Source organism: Zootoca vivipara, chromosome 4, assembly GCF_965207765.1.
Source record: "Zootoca vivipara chromosome 4, rZooViv2.hap1.1, whole genome shotgun sequence".
Classification (NCBI taxonomy): domain Eukaryota; kingdom Metazoa; phylum Chordata; class Lepidosauria; order Squamata; family Lacertidae; genus Zootoca; species Zootoca vivipara.
The window spans coordinates 59,649,338-59,664,557 of NC_142587.1; the positions used below are offsets into that span (position 1 = coordinate 59,649,338).

Genomic DNA, 15,220 nt, shown 5'->3' on the forward strand with positions numbered 1-15,220 from the left:
GTGTTCTCCTGATGTATTGACCTGCAACTCCCATGAATCCCTATTGCAGTCCAACAACATTGGGGGTAGGTTGGGGGAAGCTGCTCTAAGGCAGGGTCACTCAAAGTACCTTGATTAGTGACATCCTCAACTATATGAGAGGAATTTTGCAACAATGTGCTTGAAATAGAACATGAGCAATGAAATTTGGATGACTGCTTTTAAACCACTTTATCCTCCTTAAAAGTGAAAAATTCTTCAATTACACATGCTTAATGAGTTGGCAAATATCTATCCTCACATGAAAGATACAGATATGGCAACCAATTCAGTGCACTGCTATTAATACATTAGAGAAGGTCAAAATGTCTGTGGCAAGCACTCAGTTTCTTTTTACCTGAAAGTGTTGAAGAATAGTTATACTGAAAGGGCCTTCTGCCCACACCTGGCTTAGGGTGTTAATTAAGGAGCCAGAGCTACTACAATCATATCTTGCACACATCATTGTAATTCTTCAGTAAAACTGCAGAATTCTAAAGATGGTAGTAAAAACACTGAGGAAACCACTAGGAGTATAATTCTCTCTTAATTATTTACTTGTGGGGTTTTGTATTTAACTTCCCCTTTCCTTTACCAGTTCTCAAAGAAGTCAAACTCTAAAAAAAGTTTGCTGATGGAAGTTTTTATAGCACATTTAATCACCCTCAAATTAGTGGCTTCTATTTGGGAAGAAATCATACAGTCACTTAGCTATTAAAAAGGTACTTTCCCATCACTCTGTAAAAGGCCCAAGCATTAGCTATGGCACAAAGACAATAATAACCTCTTTGTATTGTTTGTGAAATTACCCTTTTGCTACACTAAAATTGCTATACATCCTCTCAAGCTAAATGAAATAACTCACATTCAAAATTTCATCAAGTCTGTTTACATTTTAATTGCACAATAAATTTTAAGCCAATGAATGAATCACTGGTTTTATTCTATTCCTGTAATGTACATTTTACTGGAATTCTTTTAAATCAAACTATTTCACAACAATGTAACTGGAGGTTATTTTAATCTGGTAACTTTAGGCCTTTCCAGCAAATGAACTTGATGAATCATTGTTGCATGTGAACCATAAGGTAATGAAATTGCAGTTCTTTTTCAGCAGGCATATATGGTTCTTCTCTCAAGAGATTATGTCATCTATTGCTATTGAGATTGCTTCATGGAATATGGCTGTTTGAGTGCCAAAGGTTCCCACTGCAGTGCACATGACACCATCACTTTCCAGTGAAAGCTTCTTTCTTTCAATGCCTGGATCATCTTGTGAAGACTCTGCACTTCCTTACTATGTAGTCCATTTGGTTTTGTTTAAAACAAACTCAGCTGGCAAGAAATGACACAGCAGTCACTTCTCTCACTACAGCAATGCCTCTATATTTTCTGAAGGTCATTTTGTGTTGTGTTTCTTCATTGGACGCTTTGCAGTCCTTCCTTCTTTCCCCCAATAAGGCTTATCAAATCTCAGAAGAGAATTGACAAAAAGCCATTCACAATCTTGCAAGAGACCTTTTAGGGAGAAAGCTGGAAAAAATGTGCCCCTGTTCACCTCAACTGAGTGTTCTTTTAGAAGTCAAGTGTACACATACAACATGGCACACGGCATTTCCTCATATCTATAAGGGATAGCACCCATGCAAAAGGGGGAGGAATGCTGTTTGCTAGTTTTTTGCACACTTTTGCTGATGTCTAAAGCAGGCATCCCCAAACTTCGGGCCCCCCAGATGTTTTGGACTACAATTCCCATCATCCCTGACCACTGGTCCTGTTAGCTAGGGATCATGGGAGTTGTAGGCCAAAACATGTAATCACTTGGGAAACCTAGATGGGTCTGAAAACTATGGTACTGTTTACATATATTGCAACAGTCATTGTTACCGGTAGTCACATGGCTCATCTTTACTGGCCAAGCCAAAAGAGAGATACATTAATCCCCTGGCTCCACATGTTTATGGTTCTTCGGGAACCCAGGGATCATCAGACTGAAGCTCTGAAGCTGGTTTAAAGCATCCAGCACTAATAGTTGGCAGCTTGTCTAGACATCTGCCAAGGGACTGCCAGTTTAACAAGCCAGCATGTAGCGTAACCACTTGCCTGATAGCAGAATGAGAGTAAGTACACATTAGATACTTGCCACAAGGGAAAATTTCTGGCCAAGAGTGAATGTCCCTCTGTTCCTTTGACACCAAACACTAGAATGCACTTTGCACCTGGCAAATATGGAATAAAACTCATAATGAACAGCACCTTATATTTATGCAACTCAGCATGCAGCAGCTGCTGTCCTTTCCTAGCAGCTTTACCAAAACAGAGAGGTGAGAGGCAGGAAGGCATATCATCAAGTTAGTTTGAGTACACCCTTCCATCTCCACAACACATGCATGCATGCACTCACATACAGACCTTTGTCACTGCAAATATTAATAGTACCTACTTTTTTTAAAGTTACAGATCAGGCAAACAATTTCACTCTATAGTAATACTACTATGTAGTTACAGTCATGGTGACTTTTGGAAGAACACTACGAAAGCTAAAATATGATATTTTGCATTAAATTTTTAATAAATTTCATTTAGAATATTAAGCATACAGCTTAATGGCTTGATGGGGGTTAATAAGAATTCCTCTGAATTCACAAAAAGTACATACCGGTATCTATTTTGCTACTTATACACAGTGGAAACCTGCCACTCATTTGATTGTGCATTCATGCACAGCGGAAGTGACAAATCCTATTGCCATTTTTAATTAGGTATGTATGCCGTAGTTTTTCCACACATAAGTAGGGTTCCAGCTGGGTTTTTTACAGGAAGACAGAGGATTGCCTCTTAAGATAGACTCATACAACTTCTCTGTTCCTTAGCTATTCTGCTAGAAAGACCATTTCTAAAGATTTATTAGATGGGTGAATGGTGCGAGTTTCACAGTGCAGTTACAAAAGTCGAAATAGGTGATCCAACAAGAAAGATGGACAGACTGACCAAACAAAACTATTAGCCATATATTAATTCCTAAAGTTATTCTAATGAAGCCAAGTTTTACATTCCACTACCAGAAGGACTAAACTATGAATGTTCCTTTCTAAATACTATCTTGAAAACCAAATAAAAAGTTATAATAAGAATCATGTAAGCAACCTTAATGCAAACCTCTAGTCACAGGGATAAAAAAATGCAATTCTCATTTGACTAACACAGCTAGAAGATCACAAAAAACCAGAGAGTGCAGTGGCAGCATCTTTTGATCTCTACATGTAGCAACTTTTGGCATATGAGTAAGTAATTCCTAGCCCTTTGAAATGCCTTCTTTGAAGAAGGAACTGACTGTAGTAAACTATTCTTTCTTACTGTAGAACAATCACTACCCAGTTTGACACACAGGGATCATCACGTTTTGAGGAGGTTTACTTAAAAGCTTGCTTGTGTGTGTGTGTGTGTGTGTGTGTGTGTGTGTGTGTGTGTAGTTTTGGGGTTTCAACCTCCAAAACAGAATACAATCAGCATCCATTTTTACTACTCCTGAACAACCCTATTTAAAAATGTAACTGAAGTGTCTTGTAACACAAAATCCTAGGCATGTTCACTCAGAAGTAAGATGACTGGGCTCACTATCAGAAAGTGGGCACAGGACTTCAGTTTTTATAGAAGCTGTATGGACCTCTTAAGCACATAGCTTTTGAAGTCAATGCCCTGAGAATCAGGGCTTTTTTTCAATTTTATCTGATTGAAACCATTATCCAAACTATTGAGTAAACTTTTGCAAACAGTTCATATTCAACAAGATGAAATTATAAACACATTCATTTTGTTTAAAACAGTATTCCTCCACCTTTTCAGACAAGGGATACAACTAATTTCAGTGAATAACATGGGTCTTCTATCTCTCCATGCCCTCCCCAATATCTCTATTTCCCCCTTTATTCTCTCCCTCCATTTTTAAGAAGGTGTACCATTTTAGAGTCTCATGTGTGGTGTCTGATCCACTAGCTAAATATCCATGATAAAATACAAATTGTTTGTATTTCCATACCAGAGAGCAGAGTGGAAGTACTCTACTGGTTGTGCTATTCAGCATGGAGGGCAAACTAAGATTGTTTCTCAAATAAACTTGTGTATATCATATTGCTTCAATTCATCCACAAATAAATTGATTTCCAAAACAGAACAGAATGATCAACTTTGCAGTAAAAGGGCTAACATAGAGCTATGTCATGGTCTCTGGATCATTTGAATCCTTTACAACACAAAAGAAAGAGTGATTTGATGTTATGCTCTACTTGTGTTGTTGCTGCTTTGTTTGTTTCTATGTAGAGCAACCAGTAACCTTATGGAGTGCTAGCTAGAAATGGTTACCATATATATAATGAGGCAAAAAGGTAACTGGAATGTAACCTTTAAAACACAGTATGCAAATAGGAAGTTAAGTGTTTACAACCACAATGCAACACACACTAAACTTAAAAGTCCCACAGAACTCAGTGGGTATATTAATATTAGAAGCACATTGAACATATTATATCAGGAAAGCTCACAACAGCCAAGCCAAGCCAGCATTATTCTCATACAACAAAGGCTGAGAGAATTTGTGGCTGGGAAGAGAATTGAACCATGTATTTGCTGGCTCACACTCTTTGGTATTACGCTAGGTTTCTATGTAATTAGCAACACATTATACAGCATTTTAAAATAGGTGAAGGAATAAGAAGAAAAAACACCATGAATAGACTTAGCTCTTTTCAGCTAAAGTTCTAGCAAATTTGACTGAAGAGTTTTTTTTCTGGATCAGAAGTTGAATAGACACTAGACTGGGCTTGTTTTAAAACAAGAAAGAATTAACATTAATAATTAGGCATAATTATGTCAGCTACACATATTTTAATTAGCAGGACAGAAGCAAGCCATGGTCTTTTAATTTACAGACCATTGCTGAATGAAATACAGTACACTCAAAACAATTTGCAGGCAAAAACAAATGTTGTTGTTAACTTTTCTTTGTTTCCATGTGTATCTTCTGGCATAATGTTTCAATCAGTTAGCTTTTGCAATAACTGATTGCAAAATTTCTAGAATTTGAAATTACTCCAACGGTCCTAGTCAACATTATAAAACAACACTAGTTGAACATAGGGGCAGGGGGAGTACAGTACACAATATGACCCATTAAAATTCTTGTAGAGTAGTTATAAAAGAAGTGTCATAGTCAGGATACTCAACTTCTGTTAGCTTTTATAGTAAGTCAAATGCCTTGCAGCCATGCCTGTAACCATGCAATCCGTACTTCTTGAAAACTAAATAAAAAAGTTAATGGCAAAAATGAAAATATAAAATAAAACCTCCTCTCCACCAGAATTAACATCAAATACTTCTTGAAGTAATAAAAATGCATCACATTTGGCCCAATGGTTTTTCACGTTGATGGTCATGTTGCAATCAGAATAAATAGAAGCTGGAAGTGAAATATGGAAAATCAGACAACAAAAATCCCAGACTATTCCTCAGTAAGAGCAGTTCTCATGTGCTGCAGATGAAGAAAACTGGACAACTGCAAACTTTTAAGTTAGACAAGCACACTGTCCTCACCTTGAACTAAAACAATAGAGTATTTGTGCATTTTAAAGTAACTCAAGAAGAAAGAACCAAACATAGCAAATACTTCCATGGGACCTTCATGACTCATAAATTTACTGTGAAGGAACATTAAGAGCTGGAGAGTTTTAAGATATGAAATCTGCAACTAACTTGCACCGCACTGGCATGACACTGCAACCAGGATAAAACTTCCCATAGCTAATTAAACCAGTTCAAACAGTGACTAATGACCACTAATCCCACTATCTTCTCAATTATCTCGCCTTCCTCTGTTTATCCACTTGACACATCACTTTACACATGAGAAAGAACTTTTAGCATAGGAAAGTGAATAAAAAATAAAAGGGAACCCTTTTGCTATAAATGGGGGGGCAAGAGGGTTAGTAAAAGAGACAAGTGAGACAGGTTCCTCCCACTGACTGTGATTTGCATCCAACTCTGTGCTTAAAGTACACTCCATGAAATAATGGAAACTGAGTGAGCTGGTGACATTACTCAAGAATTTAAGAAAAAACAGATACAGGGTTTCAGGTTTAACCTAGTCACCTGTCCTACTCCCACAGAGCAGCAGCCAGCTGCCCTACTGCAAAGTAACCCCGGTCTCATGGGTTATATCCCATTCAGCACATGGGAAGTAGCTCATTTTCCTCTCCAGACTGTTCTCATGTCACCTCAGATCAAGGGAATAGGTTTCATGGGATTGTAACAATTTTTTGCGGTCGGAGTGAATGATTTAACATATGTGCCAGGCTTCCAGACTTTGCCAGAAAATTTACAGTTATTTTGCGGGAAACTGTGAGCTAGTAGTCACATCCTAGTTTGTATCCTTTCAAAATAATCATACTCAAATTCTAAAAATCTGCTTTCTATGTTGTTTAAAAGTTGCCAGCTGAGGGTGGGTGTGAGCACAAGCTTTGACTTGCTAGCAGAAGTTAAGGAAAGGGAGAGACAACCCTTCTGGGTGGGATTAAAAATTGTTTTAAACCAATAATTTATCAATCTAATTCCACAAGCACATATCTGCCGAACTTCATACTTACTTCCAACTAAACATGCATAATGAACTTGGAAGTGTGTATAAGGGGTGAAATTCATGAAAGAGTGAAACTTAAGTAACTCCAGAGATAATAAATCTATCTTGAGCCTAAACATCCCTTAGTTGGAATTTCCATTTCAAAGAAAGGTCACTGCAAGCAAATCTATGTAGTAGTGAACTATCCACTTACTCTAGGAGGTAAACACCAATGACTAGTGATGAACTATAGTTATTACCATATGAATATTGAACACTGGAACCATATGCACTCAACAAAGGTTTAAAAAGTGATGCTTCATATCACTACATCAATCAACATATACTGAATAAACCATGCCTCTAGCTTCCTACTTGCCAATACCTGTAACCTCTTTCCCCCCTCCTCACCTAAAACTGTAGGAAGAAGTTGTTTCCTGCTGTTTCTTTATGATCTATTTTAATTACAGTCCTCTGCTTACATCAAACAAGGACTAATAGCCCCCTTGTTGCCAACTAAAGTGGCTGGTCCTAGCAGTGAGGACATGGGGGGCGGGGAGAGAGAGAGCAGCTTGCTCCATAATCTACCTTCGCCTACTCTACTCATGTGCAAGCTGATCTATAATACACAAGTGACTAGAGACTAAGCCTCAGTGGACACAGTAGGAGCTTGCTTCTGAATAAACATGCATTTGATAGGCCTGTAAGGCTTCGATCCTTGGGATGTGCAGTGTCAAGTACATATATTGTAGTTAGGCCCTGGAGCATTAAGCTCTCAGCTGACTTGCTCCATCTAGTTTCTAGAAGCGGACTGACGAGTTTGGAAGCATCAGAGGACCGGTCCTTTGCTGCCAATAACCCTGCTTTAATTTTTCAAAACTATGGGTGCAAACTGATGCATGCACTGTGCACATGCCCTCCATAACCTCAAGGCTAGACGAAAGTCCGTTCCACCAACATACTAAAAATCACTTGAACAGGCAGGAAAAAACTGAGGAGAGAAACAAGAGCAAGCTCAGGGAACCAAGATTGGATAAAATTGTTGAGCATCTTTAGCTGGATCCTAGCCTCAGTTGCCCTGCAGTGAGCGACTAAAGTGGATGACTTTTGTGAATGGCCCATTGTTTTCAGTGAAAGACTTAAGCACATGTTTAATTATTTCCTGGTTAAATCAGCAGCAATGGCTAGAGTTTTACACTTCTTGAATCCTGCCCCAACTGGGATCTGCCGGCTCTACAATACGAGATCAATAAATAAAAATCATTCGAGGAGCAGCGATTACCTGAACAGAGACATAATAATCCAAAGAGATAGAAGTGTACAAACTCCGCGATCATTGTCTCCAGGTGGAGCCTGTCGATAATCTCATGCCAAAAGGGAGGGCTGGAGGAAGAGGGGGAGGGGAGGACTTTCGCCAAAAAACCCTCCAAGGCTTCCCAGTTTGTAAATCCACAAGCAGCTTAATGTAAGCGGCGTCGTCCCAAATCCTCCAGAAGTTGAACGGGGAGCCTCGTCCGGGCTCTTCGCAAAGAGTCTCTATTGTCAGCAAAACCAGGCAGGGCTCCGCAGCTCCAGCCCAACCCAAAGCCCTCGCTTTCCTCTCGCCCCGGGTTATTCCAAAGGGGGCTGCCTCGCCTTGCCGCGCCACGGGACCATCCGACAGCAACCGAGAAACAAAAGCAGCAGCCCGCCTGCTGCTGCCGCGCTTGCTGGCTGCCTGGCTGGCTGGCTTGGCTCTCCTCAAGGAAAGAAAGGAAGGCAAGGAGCAAGGACCGCGCAGGTCACGAGAGGGGCCCTTCGGCGAAGTGCAGAAAGTGCGTCCGCTTCTTGCGAGGATCTCAGGCAGCGGGTGGCGGAGACGGGCCGGCGGCTGCTCTTGGCGAGGACTTGCCTGGTGTGGCGCTGGGCGAGCGCACGGCAGACAGAAGTGGCTGTGCAATTGTAGCAGCAGCAGCAGCAGCGGGAAGAGGAGGAGCAGCAGCAGCAGCAGTCCTGGGTCCCATCACTTGAAGCAAAGCGCCGGGATCGCCAGGCGAAGCAGCTTCCCGGCAGCCAGAGCGGAGCCGCTCCTCGAACCAGCCAGTACCTCCCGGGTGTCCTCCTCCTTTTCCTTTTCCTCCAGCTCCTTCCCTCTCCAAAAGCGGAGATTGGCACAAAAGCGAGGGACCGGGTGTGTGGGGTGGAAAAACTTCTGAGGGCGGCCTCGTCCTCCTCTTCTGGGCAGCCCCTGGTGGTGAAAGGCTGTACCTCCACGCTGAGGGGGCTGCAAACCTCCGTCTCGCGGAGCAGCCCCTGAAGTTTCTGGCGTCGCGTTGAGGCAGGCGAGAGAGCGCGCGCGCTTGTCTTTCTCGCCTTGCCGCTGCAGGTCTGGTGCCGCCTCAGGATACCTTAAAGGAGCCGCACCTCCCCAAACTGCTCAGAAAGAAAGGAAAATACAAAACGGCTACAATGCGGAGATGTAGAATCTCCTCCCTTAAGTTAAGACAACAGTGGCAACAACAGCCCACATTCCCATGTACTGTAACTTTATTGCGATGACAAAGGGTAAGAAACTGCCCTGCGCTATTGAATAACAAAAGGCTACCCCTTGGAATATCACGGAGCACGGAACAACCCCTTTTTAAAAACATCACTTGCCTGGTGCTGCAAATGGAACTTCCCGACGTAGGATTCAAAAAATCCTCCCGGGGAAACAATTGTAACCCTTTCACTGCTGCACAGCTGCAATTAGGTTCCACTGAGCATAGGAGAAGAGGAGTATTGATTACTGTACTGTGAACTGAGCAAGCGAAATACATAGAGGGGGAAGGAAGCAAGTTACAAAAGGGGCAACTCCCAGGGGTGGAGGTGTCTTCAACCTCCTCAATATTTTTGAGGGCCTTCTCAGCAGTGGCATCCTCTATGTGGAATGCCCTCCCATCAGATGTCAAGTAGATAAAGAGATTCACAATTTTAGAAGACATCTGAAGGCAGCCCTGTATCAGGCAGTTTTTAATGTTTGATGTCATGTTTTATATGCGTTTGAAGCCACTCAGAATGGCTGGAACAACCCAGCCAGGGTGGGATATAAATAATAAAGGTATTATTATTATTATTATTAGGCTCACCCCCCTATTGAGGGGCGGAGGAAGCTGAGTGCCAAGAATCCTCCTCCTGCCAACCTGGACATCACTAATTGACAGAAGCCAATCTGCAAATATTCTCAGCAAACAGGTATCACTGCTCTCCTCTGACCCCTAAGCAGGAGCTGCCCCCACCCAGCATGATTCAGAACCCCACCCCCATCCCCCACATGCAACGGCCTATGATTCCTGCTTCAACCTTTGGGTAAAGTTGATTTGACCTCCTCTTATCTGATGTAGATCTTCACTCACCCCTTCTTCCCTGGTGTGGGGATGGTTGCCATTTTGTGCTTTGGCTCAGGTGCCAAAATGTCTTGGGTCAGGCCTGCCACGTGATCATTGCTATCCAATCCACAGTAGCTGGTCAGAATAATATGGCTCCAATTTTTTCTTTCCTCATCAGAAGTATAAAGCAGTTGAGTTTAGGAAGAAATATTATGCTTCTTGGGAGAAATATTATGCTTCTTGGGAGAGTGGCTGGGGGCTAGAGCAGGCATCCCCAAACTCGACCCTCCAGATGTTTTGGGACTATAATTCCCATCATCCCTGACCACTGGTCCTGTTAGCTAGGGATGATGGGAGTTGTAGTCCCAAAACATCTGAAGGGCCAAGTTTGTTGATGCCTGGGCTACAGGATCAATGCAGGGTGCACCAGGGGTGTGGTGGGGAAGACTATGGATCCACAGTACTCTAAGCCCCCTTGTTCCCCCAATGCACATCCACACCCACATCTGGAACAGACCTTGAAACTACACCAGACCTGGAGCTGCTGTAATTAATCCCCATCCATTGTTGTCAATGGGGTAGGGGCGAAGATGAAAGACAAGGAACACAATAAATTTTAAAAGGTACAATACATGATCTTCCACCCTGCGTGCAACCAACTTTGGATGTGGTGAATTCTCTTCCCACCCACATCTCCATAATATTGCTCTGTTAATATATTACTGTTTGTGATCATTTGCATATTTACTGTAAGCAGTAAGCAGATGTAAGCAGTGATGGGTGAAACCCCTTCCTGAGTCATAAAATGAAGGGCTATTCCTCCTCTAAAATATTGGAAAACAGGATTGGAAATAACTATGCTAATTACAGGCCCATTTTGGATCTTGTTACACTTCTGTTCACGCTGTGATGCCCAGGATGCAGCTTCCAAGGGACCATAGAAACTGAGGTGCTGCCATGCAAGTTTATAAGCACAAAAAAAGAAGAGAGGTGTGGAAGAAACTAATTTATGGCTGGCATTACAAACAGAGCCAGAAAAAAAGAGGTGGAGGGAGTATTTGGTTGAAATGCTTGCCTTGAATGGGAGGGCAGCCCCCACAAGTTATTGTGCTTTACATTTTGAACTAGAGAATTTCAGACCTTGGCAACCTCACCAGATTAACACTGAGCCACCTCACCCCTTGTTTTTCCCCTGTAAAACCAATTGCAGTCGTTAACAGTCGTCAACAGGTTTACCACACCTATCAGTCAATCACCCATTCCCACCACCCTTCTGAGTAATACCTCTCCCCAGCCTCCCACTCTATATAAGGGTCTGGTGACTTCTGTTTCTGAAGAAGTGTGCATGCACATGAAAGCTCATACCAATGACAAACTTATCGTAGTTGGTCTCTAAGGTGCTGCTGGAATGATTTTTTTAAAATTTGTTTTGACTACATCAGACCAACACGGCTACCTACCGGTACCTGTAACAAGATTAACATCAGTGTGTGCAGTGGGACTTAACTCCACAGAAAGTGTGTACAGCATTGGAGCCTTAACCTGTAGGCACAAAGCCAATGATAAACTGGATGACTGCCACTGCCTCACCTATTTCCTTTATCCGTCATCTAAAAAACATGTTTACTTTCCCCAAATTTTACATAATTACAATTGTTTTAATAACTGCAGGTGTATTGCATAACACTTGAGGCTCAGTCTGCACTCCCTTTGATTATTTTAATATATATACAACCTGAGCCTATGGTGGAGGAGTTCACAGCATTAACACCCCAAGAGGACCTTGTTTCCCACCTGGCTGGGAATTGCACTGCACTGAATTCAGCATTGCACTGAAACAGAAATCAAACATTGCTCTGTCTCTCTAGGTTCCCCCGCTTCCCAGCTTGCTGCTTTGCTTTTCACTTACATCACTTCAAACTCTCTGTTCTTGTCTTTCTAACTACCTGCGAGTTGAGAAATGGGCCCCACCCATTTGCCTTCTCATACAAAGCCACTTCCTTTGTTCCCTTTAATGGCCCATCACCATACCAGGAAGCTAGCTCAACTATTCCAGGAATTAGAAGGGGCCCAGGCCTTCAGCCTAACCCTTCTTCCAATTACAGGTAGGTAGCCCTGTTGGTCTGGTGTAGTTGAAACAAAATAAAACAATCCTTTTTTGGTCTCTAAGGTGCTACTGGAAGGAATTTTTTATATTTTCCTTCTTCCAACTCATCACTATAAACATGATCCAAGCCCAGTCCTGCCAATAAACAGAGGTAAGCAGCTGCCTCAGGTAACAGACAGAGAGGTGTTAGAGGACAGGTATATGGGCCATACTGCCTATCCTTTACCCCTAAGTTAGCTAGGTGCTCTCTGTTTCAGCACATCGTACAACCTGTTCTGTCGCTAGTGTGGAAATAAGATTCAGCTGCCTGTACTTTCACCTTTTATACATGGAAAGGGAGTGTGTGCACAGCAACATGCCTTAGGCCAGCCCTGAGTTCTATGATGAATGGAACTAGAACAAAAACCTGCCTAAAAACGGCAGCACCTGCTCTGCTGTTTTCCCTAGCCAAAGCACAAATTGTGGATAATCAGCAGTGAGGGGAGAAATACTCTACACATGCACAAAGGCCTAATTCTCAGTTCTTAAAAATAATTCCAATATAAGAGAGCCTTCCTTTTAGCAAAGGTCCTTCACCAGAGCAGCCTGAAGTAACCTGTTTAGGGCTTTTATTTTGTTGTGTAAAAACATTCTGATTTCTTGTCCAGACTAGCTAATAAATTGAACCTATTGAATGGGATCCAATTTTTTTTAAAAAAATGAATTCCACATGCCCAGGTGAGGTTTGCCTCATGTTTCTTAAACAGTAGCTGCTTCCCCATGTTGCACAGTTATTTGGTCTTGAACCTGAGGGGTTGTCAAAGGATGTTTGTGCTATTATAGGAAGGTGTGCACTTTAAAGGTTAGGACGCATAGCCATGTTCTTGGGTGCAGCAAAAGTATCTTTTTGAGTAAGCACCAGTGATTATTCTTTCCCAATGCAAATGCAAGCGTTTTTGCTGGGAGTGGGAGGGCATTTTCATTAGGAAATTTTCATTAGGGGGTAGGAATGCAATAGGGGGAAGTCCCACCCGCAGCAGGAAATGGTATTAAAAATTCAGGTCAGTTGCTCACATGTAATGTAAGTAACATCACATGTAGCATGACACCCCCCCCACCCACAGTCTTGGTTTACAGTATAACTAAATAAAACCCTTATACAACCTAAGACCATAATCCATTTTTTGTTTGTGATACAACCCATGCGCTCTTTAAATTGTAGAAGGTACAATCCTATACATTACTCAGAAATAAGCCCCACTGAATTCAATGGGGCTTATTCCCATGTAAGTGGAATTAGCACTGCAGCCTTAGAGGTACAAAACAGATTTTTGTTGAGCTTCTTCTTGTATGCGGGGGGACGGGGGACGGGACTCTAGCCCTCTATATGTTCTTGGAGCTGACCATTGGTCATGCTTGCCAGGGCGTACTATAGTTGGAGAGCATACAAATTTCCCCAGGAGGCCTTAATGGACCATCCAGTTGAGATACATGATGACATCTCCTGGATTCTAGTGTCTATGATTCTTTGCTATTCCCCAAGTAAGCAGGAAGCCCACAATAAAAAAATACAATGCATGGCCTACTGTGTCATTGATTTACAATGTTTAATCTCAGAAATCAGATCATGGGAAATACTGTAGATTTCTCATGATCTATTTCTTTTTAAAAGAGAAGCAGCCTGGTATTTGATGTGTTCTGAGAACTCCCCCCCCCCATTTTTAATAGATTATAAGGGTATTAAATTCAGATTTCTTTATAAAGCAAGTTATATTTAAAGATATATATTAAGGCTGCAATCCTAACTCCATTTATCTGGAAGTAAGAGGGAGCTACTTCTAGGTAGACCAGCCTAGGATTCCATTGGTACTATGGGTTGGATCCAGACTTAGGTATAATTGAAACCAATGAGAAAAGGTAGCCATTACTAAGTTAAGCATTATTGATTTCAATGGGAATGAAGTTTGACCCAATGCCTTTTTTTCATCCAAGTTGAAAAAAAAGTGATTCAATTAGAATGAAATTAAATCAGCCATTTAATCCACCCTGTATCTAACTGTGAATGTGTTAGCTTTACCACCCATGTAGTTGATGCTTCAAGTCTAAAACCATTAAGAACAGTTCATCCACCCACATACCTTCTTTCTGACTCACCCAGAGGCAGTTATTATAACATTACTAAAATTGTTATACACAGCAGAGTACACATCGTGACCTCCTAATTCTTTCATCACTCCTTTCAGTTAATTACTAGATTCCACTGTACTGTTTCACAGCTCCAAAAGACCAGTTCTTTAAGGGCTGGTCCAGACAGTGGTTTCCCACGCTTATGATTTGGCATTGTACTGTATAGCCAGGAGTAGACAAAATGTCACGGTGGAAAACAGACGCATTTTCCCATGAGACAGCTCCATGGCAAGAATAGGGAGCCAGAGAGGCACGTATTTTTACGCCAATATGCTTTGTGTATTTGATCCAACTGCAGAACTCTGGTTTTTCAGAATGCAAAGCTCTCTCTGTGATTCAGAAGTGTACAGACCTCCAAAGGAAAAATCCCTGACTTTGAAGTGTCAGAACATAAGGCAAGTCTGCTGGATAAGGCCAATAGCCTATCTGGTCCAGCATCCTGTTCTTGCAGTGGCAAGCCAGTTTCCTGTGCGAAGCCTGCAAGCTGGATGTGAATGCAACAGCACTTGGCCCACTTGTGATTCCCAGCAACTTGCATGCAGAGGCATGATGCCTCTGACAGTGGAGATAGAACATAGCCATTATGGCTAGTAGCTGCTGATAGCCTTGACCTCCATGAGTTTGTCTAATCATATTTTAAGTTAGTAGCCATCACTGTATCCTGTAGCAGCAAGTTCCATGGTTAAACTAAGTGCTGCGTAAAAAAGTGCTTTCCCAAGTCTTCCAACATACAACTTCGTTGGCTTTCCACAAGTGTCTAGTGTTATAAGAAAGGGAGAATAGAGCGCTTTTCTCTATTAACTTTCTCCATTCCATGCTCAATTATTAACAATCTATTATGTCACCCCTTACTCACCTTTCCTCTAAAAAGTCCCAAATGTTGCTGCACTTCTTCATATGGGAATCCCCCCCCCCCGGTTGATGTTTTTGGTTGACATTTTCTTAACCTTTTCTAACTCTAGTAAAAAGTTA

At 41.8% G+C, this 15,220-nt stretch overlaps 1 protein-coding gene across 5 annotated transcripts in view; it reads right to left on the bottom strand.

The window, feature by feature from the left end:
- The window catches only part of ROBO1 (roundabout guidance receptor 1), a 577,709-nt gene that overhangs the window by 260,111 nt on the left and 302,378 nt on the right, over positions 1–15,220 (bottom strand). For 2 of the 5 annotated variants that reach the window (XM_088667992.1, XM_088667993.1), the window contains exon 1: positions 7,911–8,788. The exons of the other annotated variants lie outside the window; for them this stretch is intronic. In XM_088667992.1, coding sequence (XP_088524118.1) covers positions 7,911–7,965 — 55 coding nt within the window. In that variant the 5' untranslated portion in view covers positions 7,966–8,788. Of the gene's footprint in view, positions 1–7,910; positions 8,789–15,220 lie in introns of those variants that run through there. 5 annotated transcript variants of the gene reach the window in all.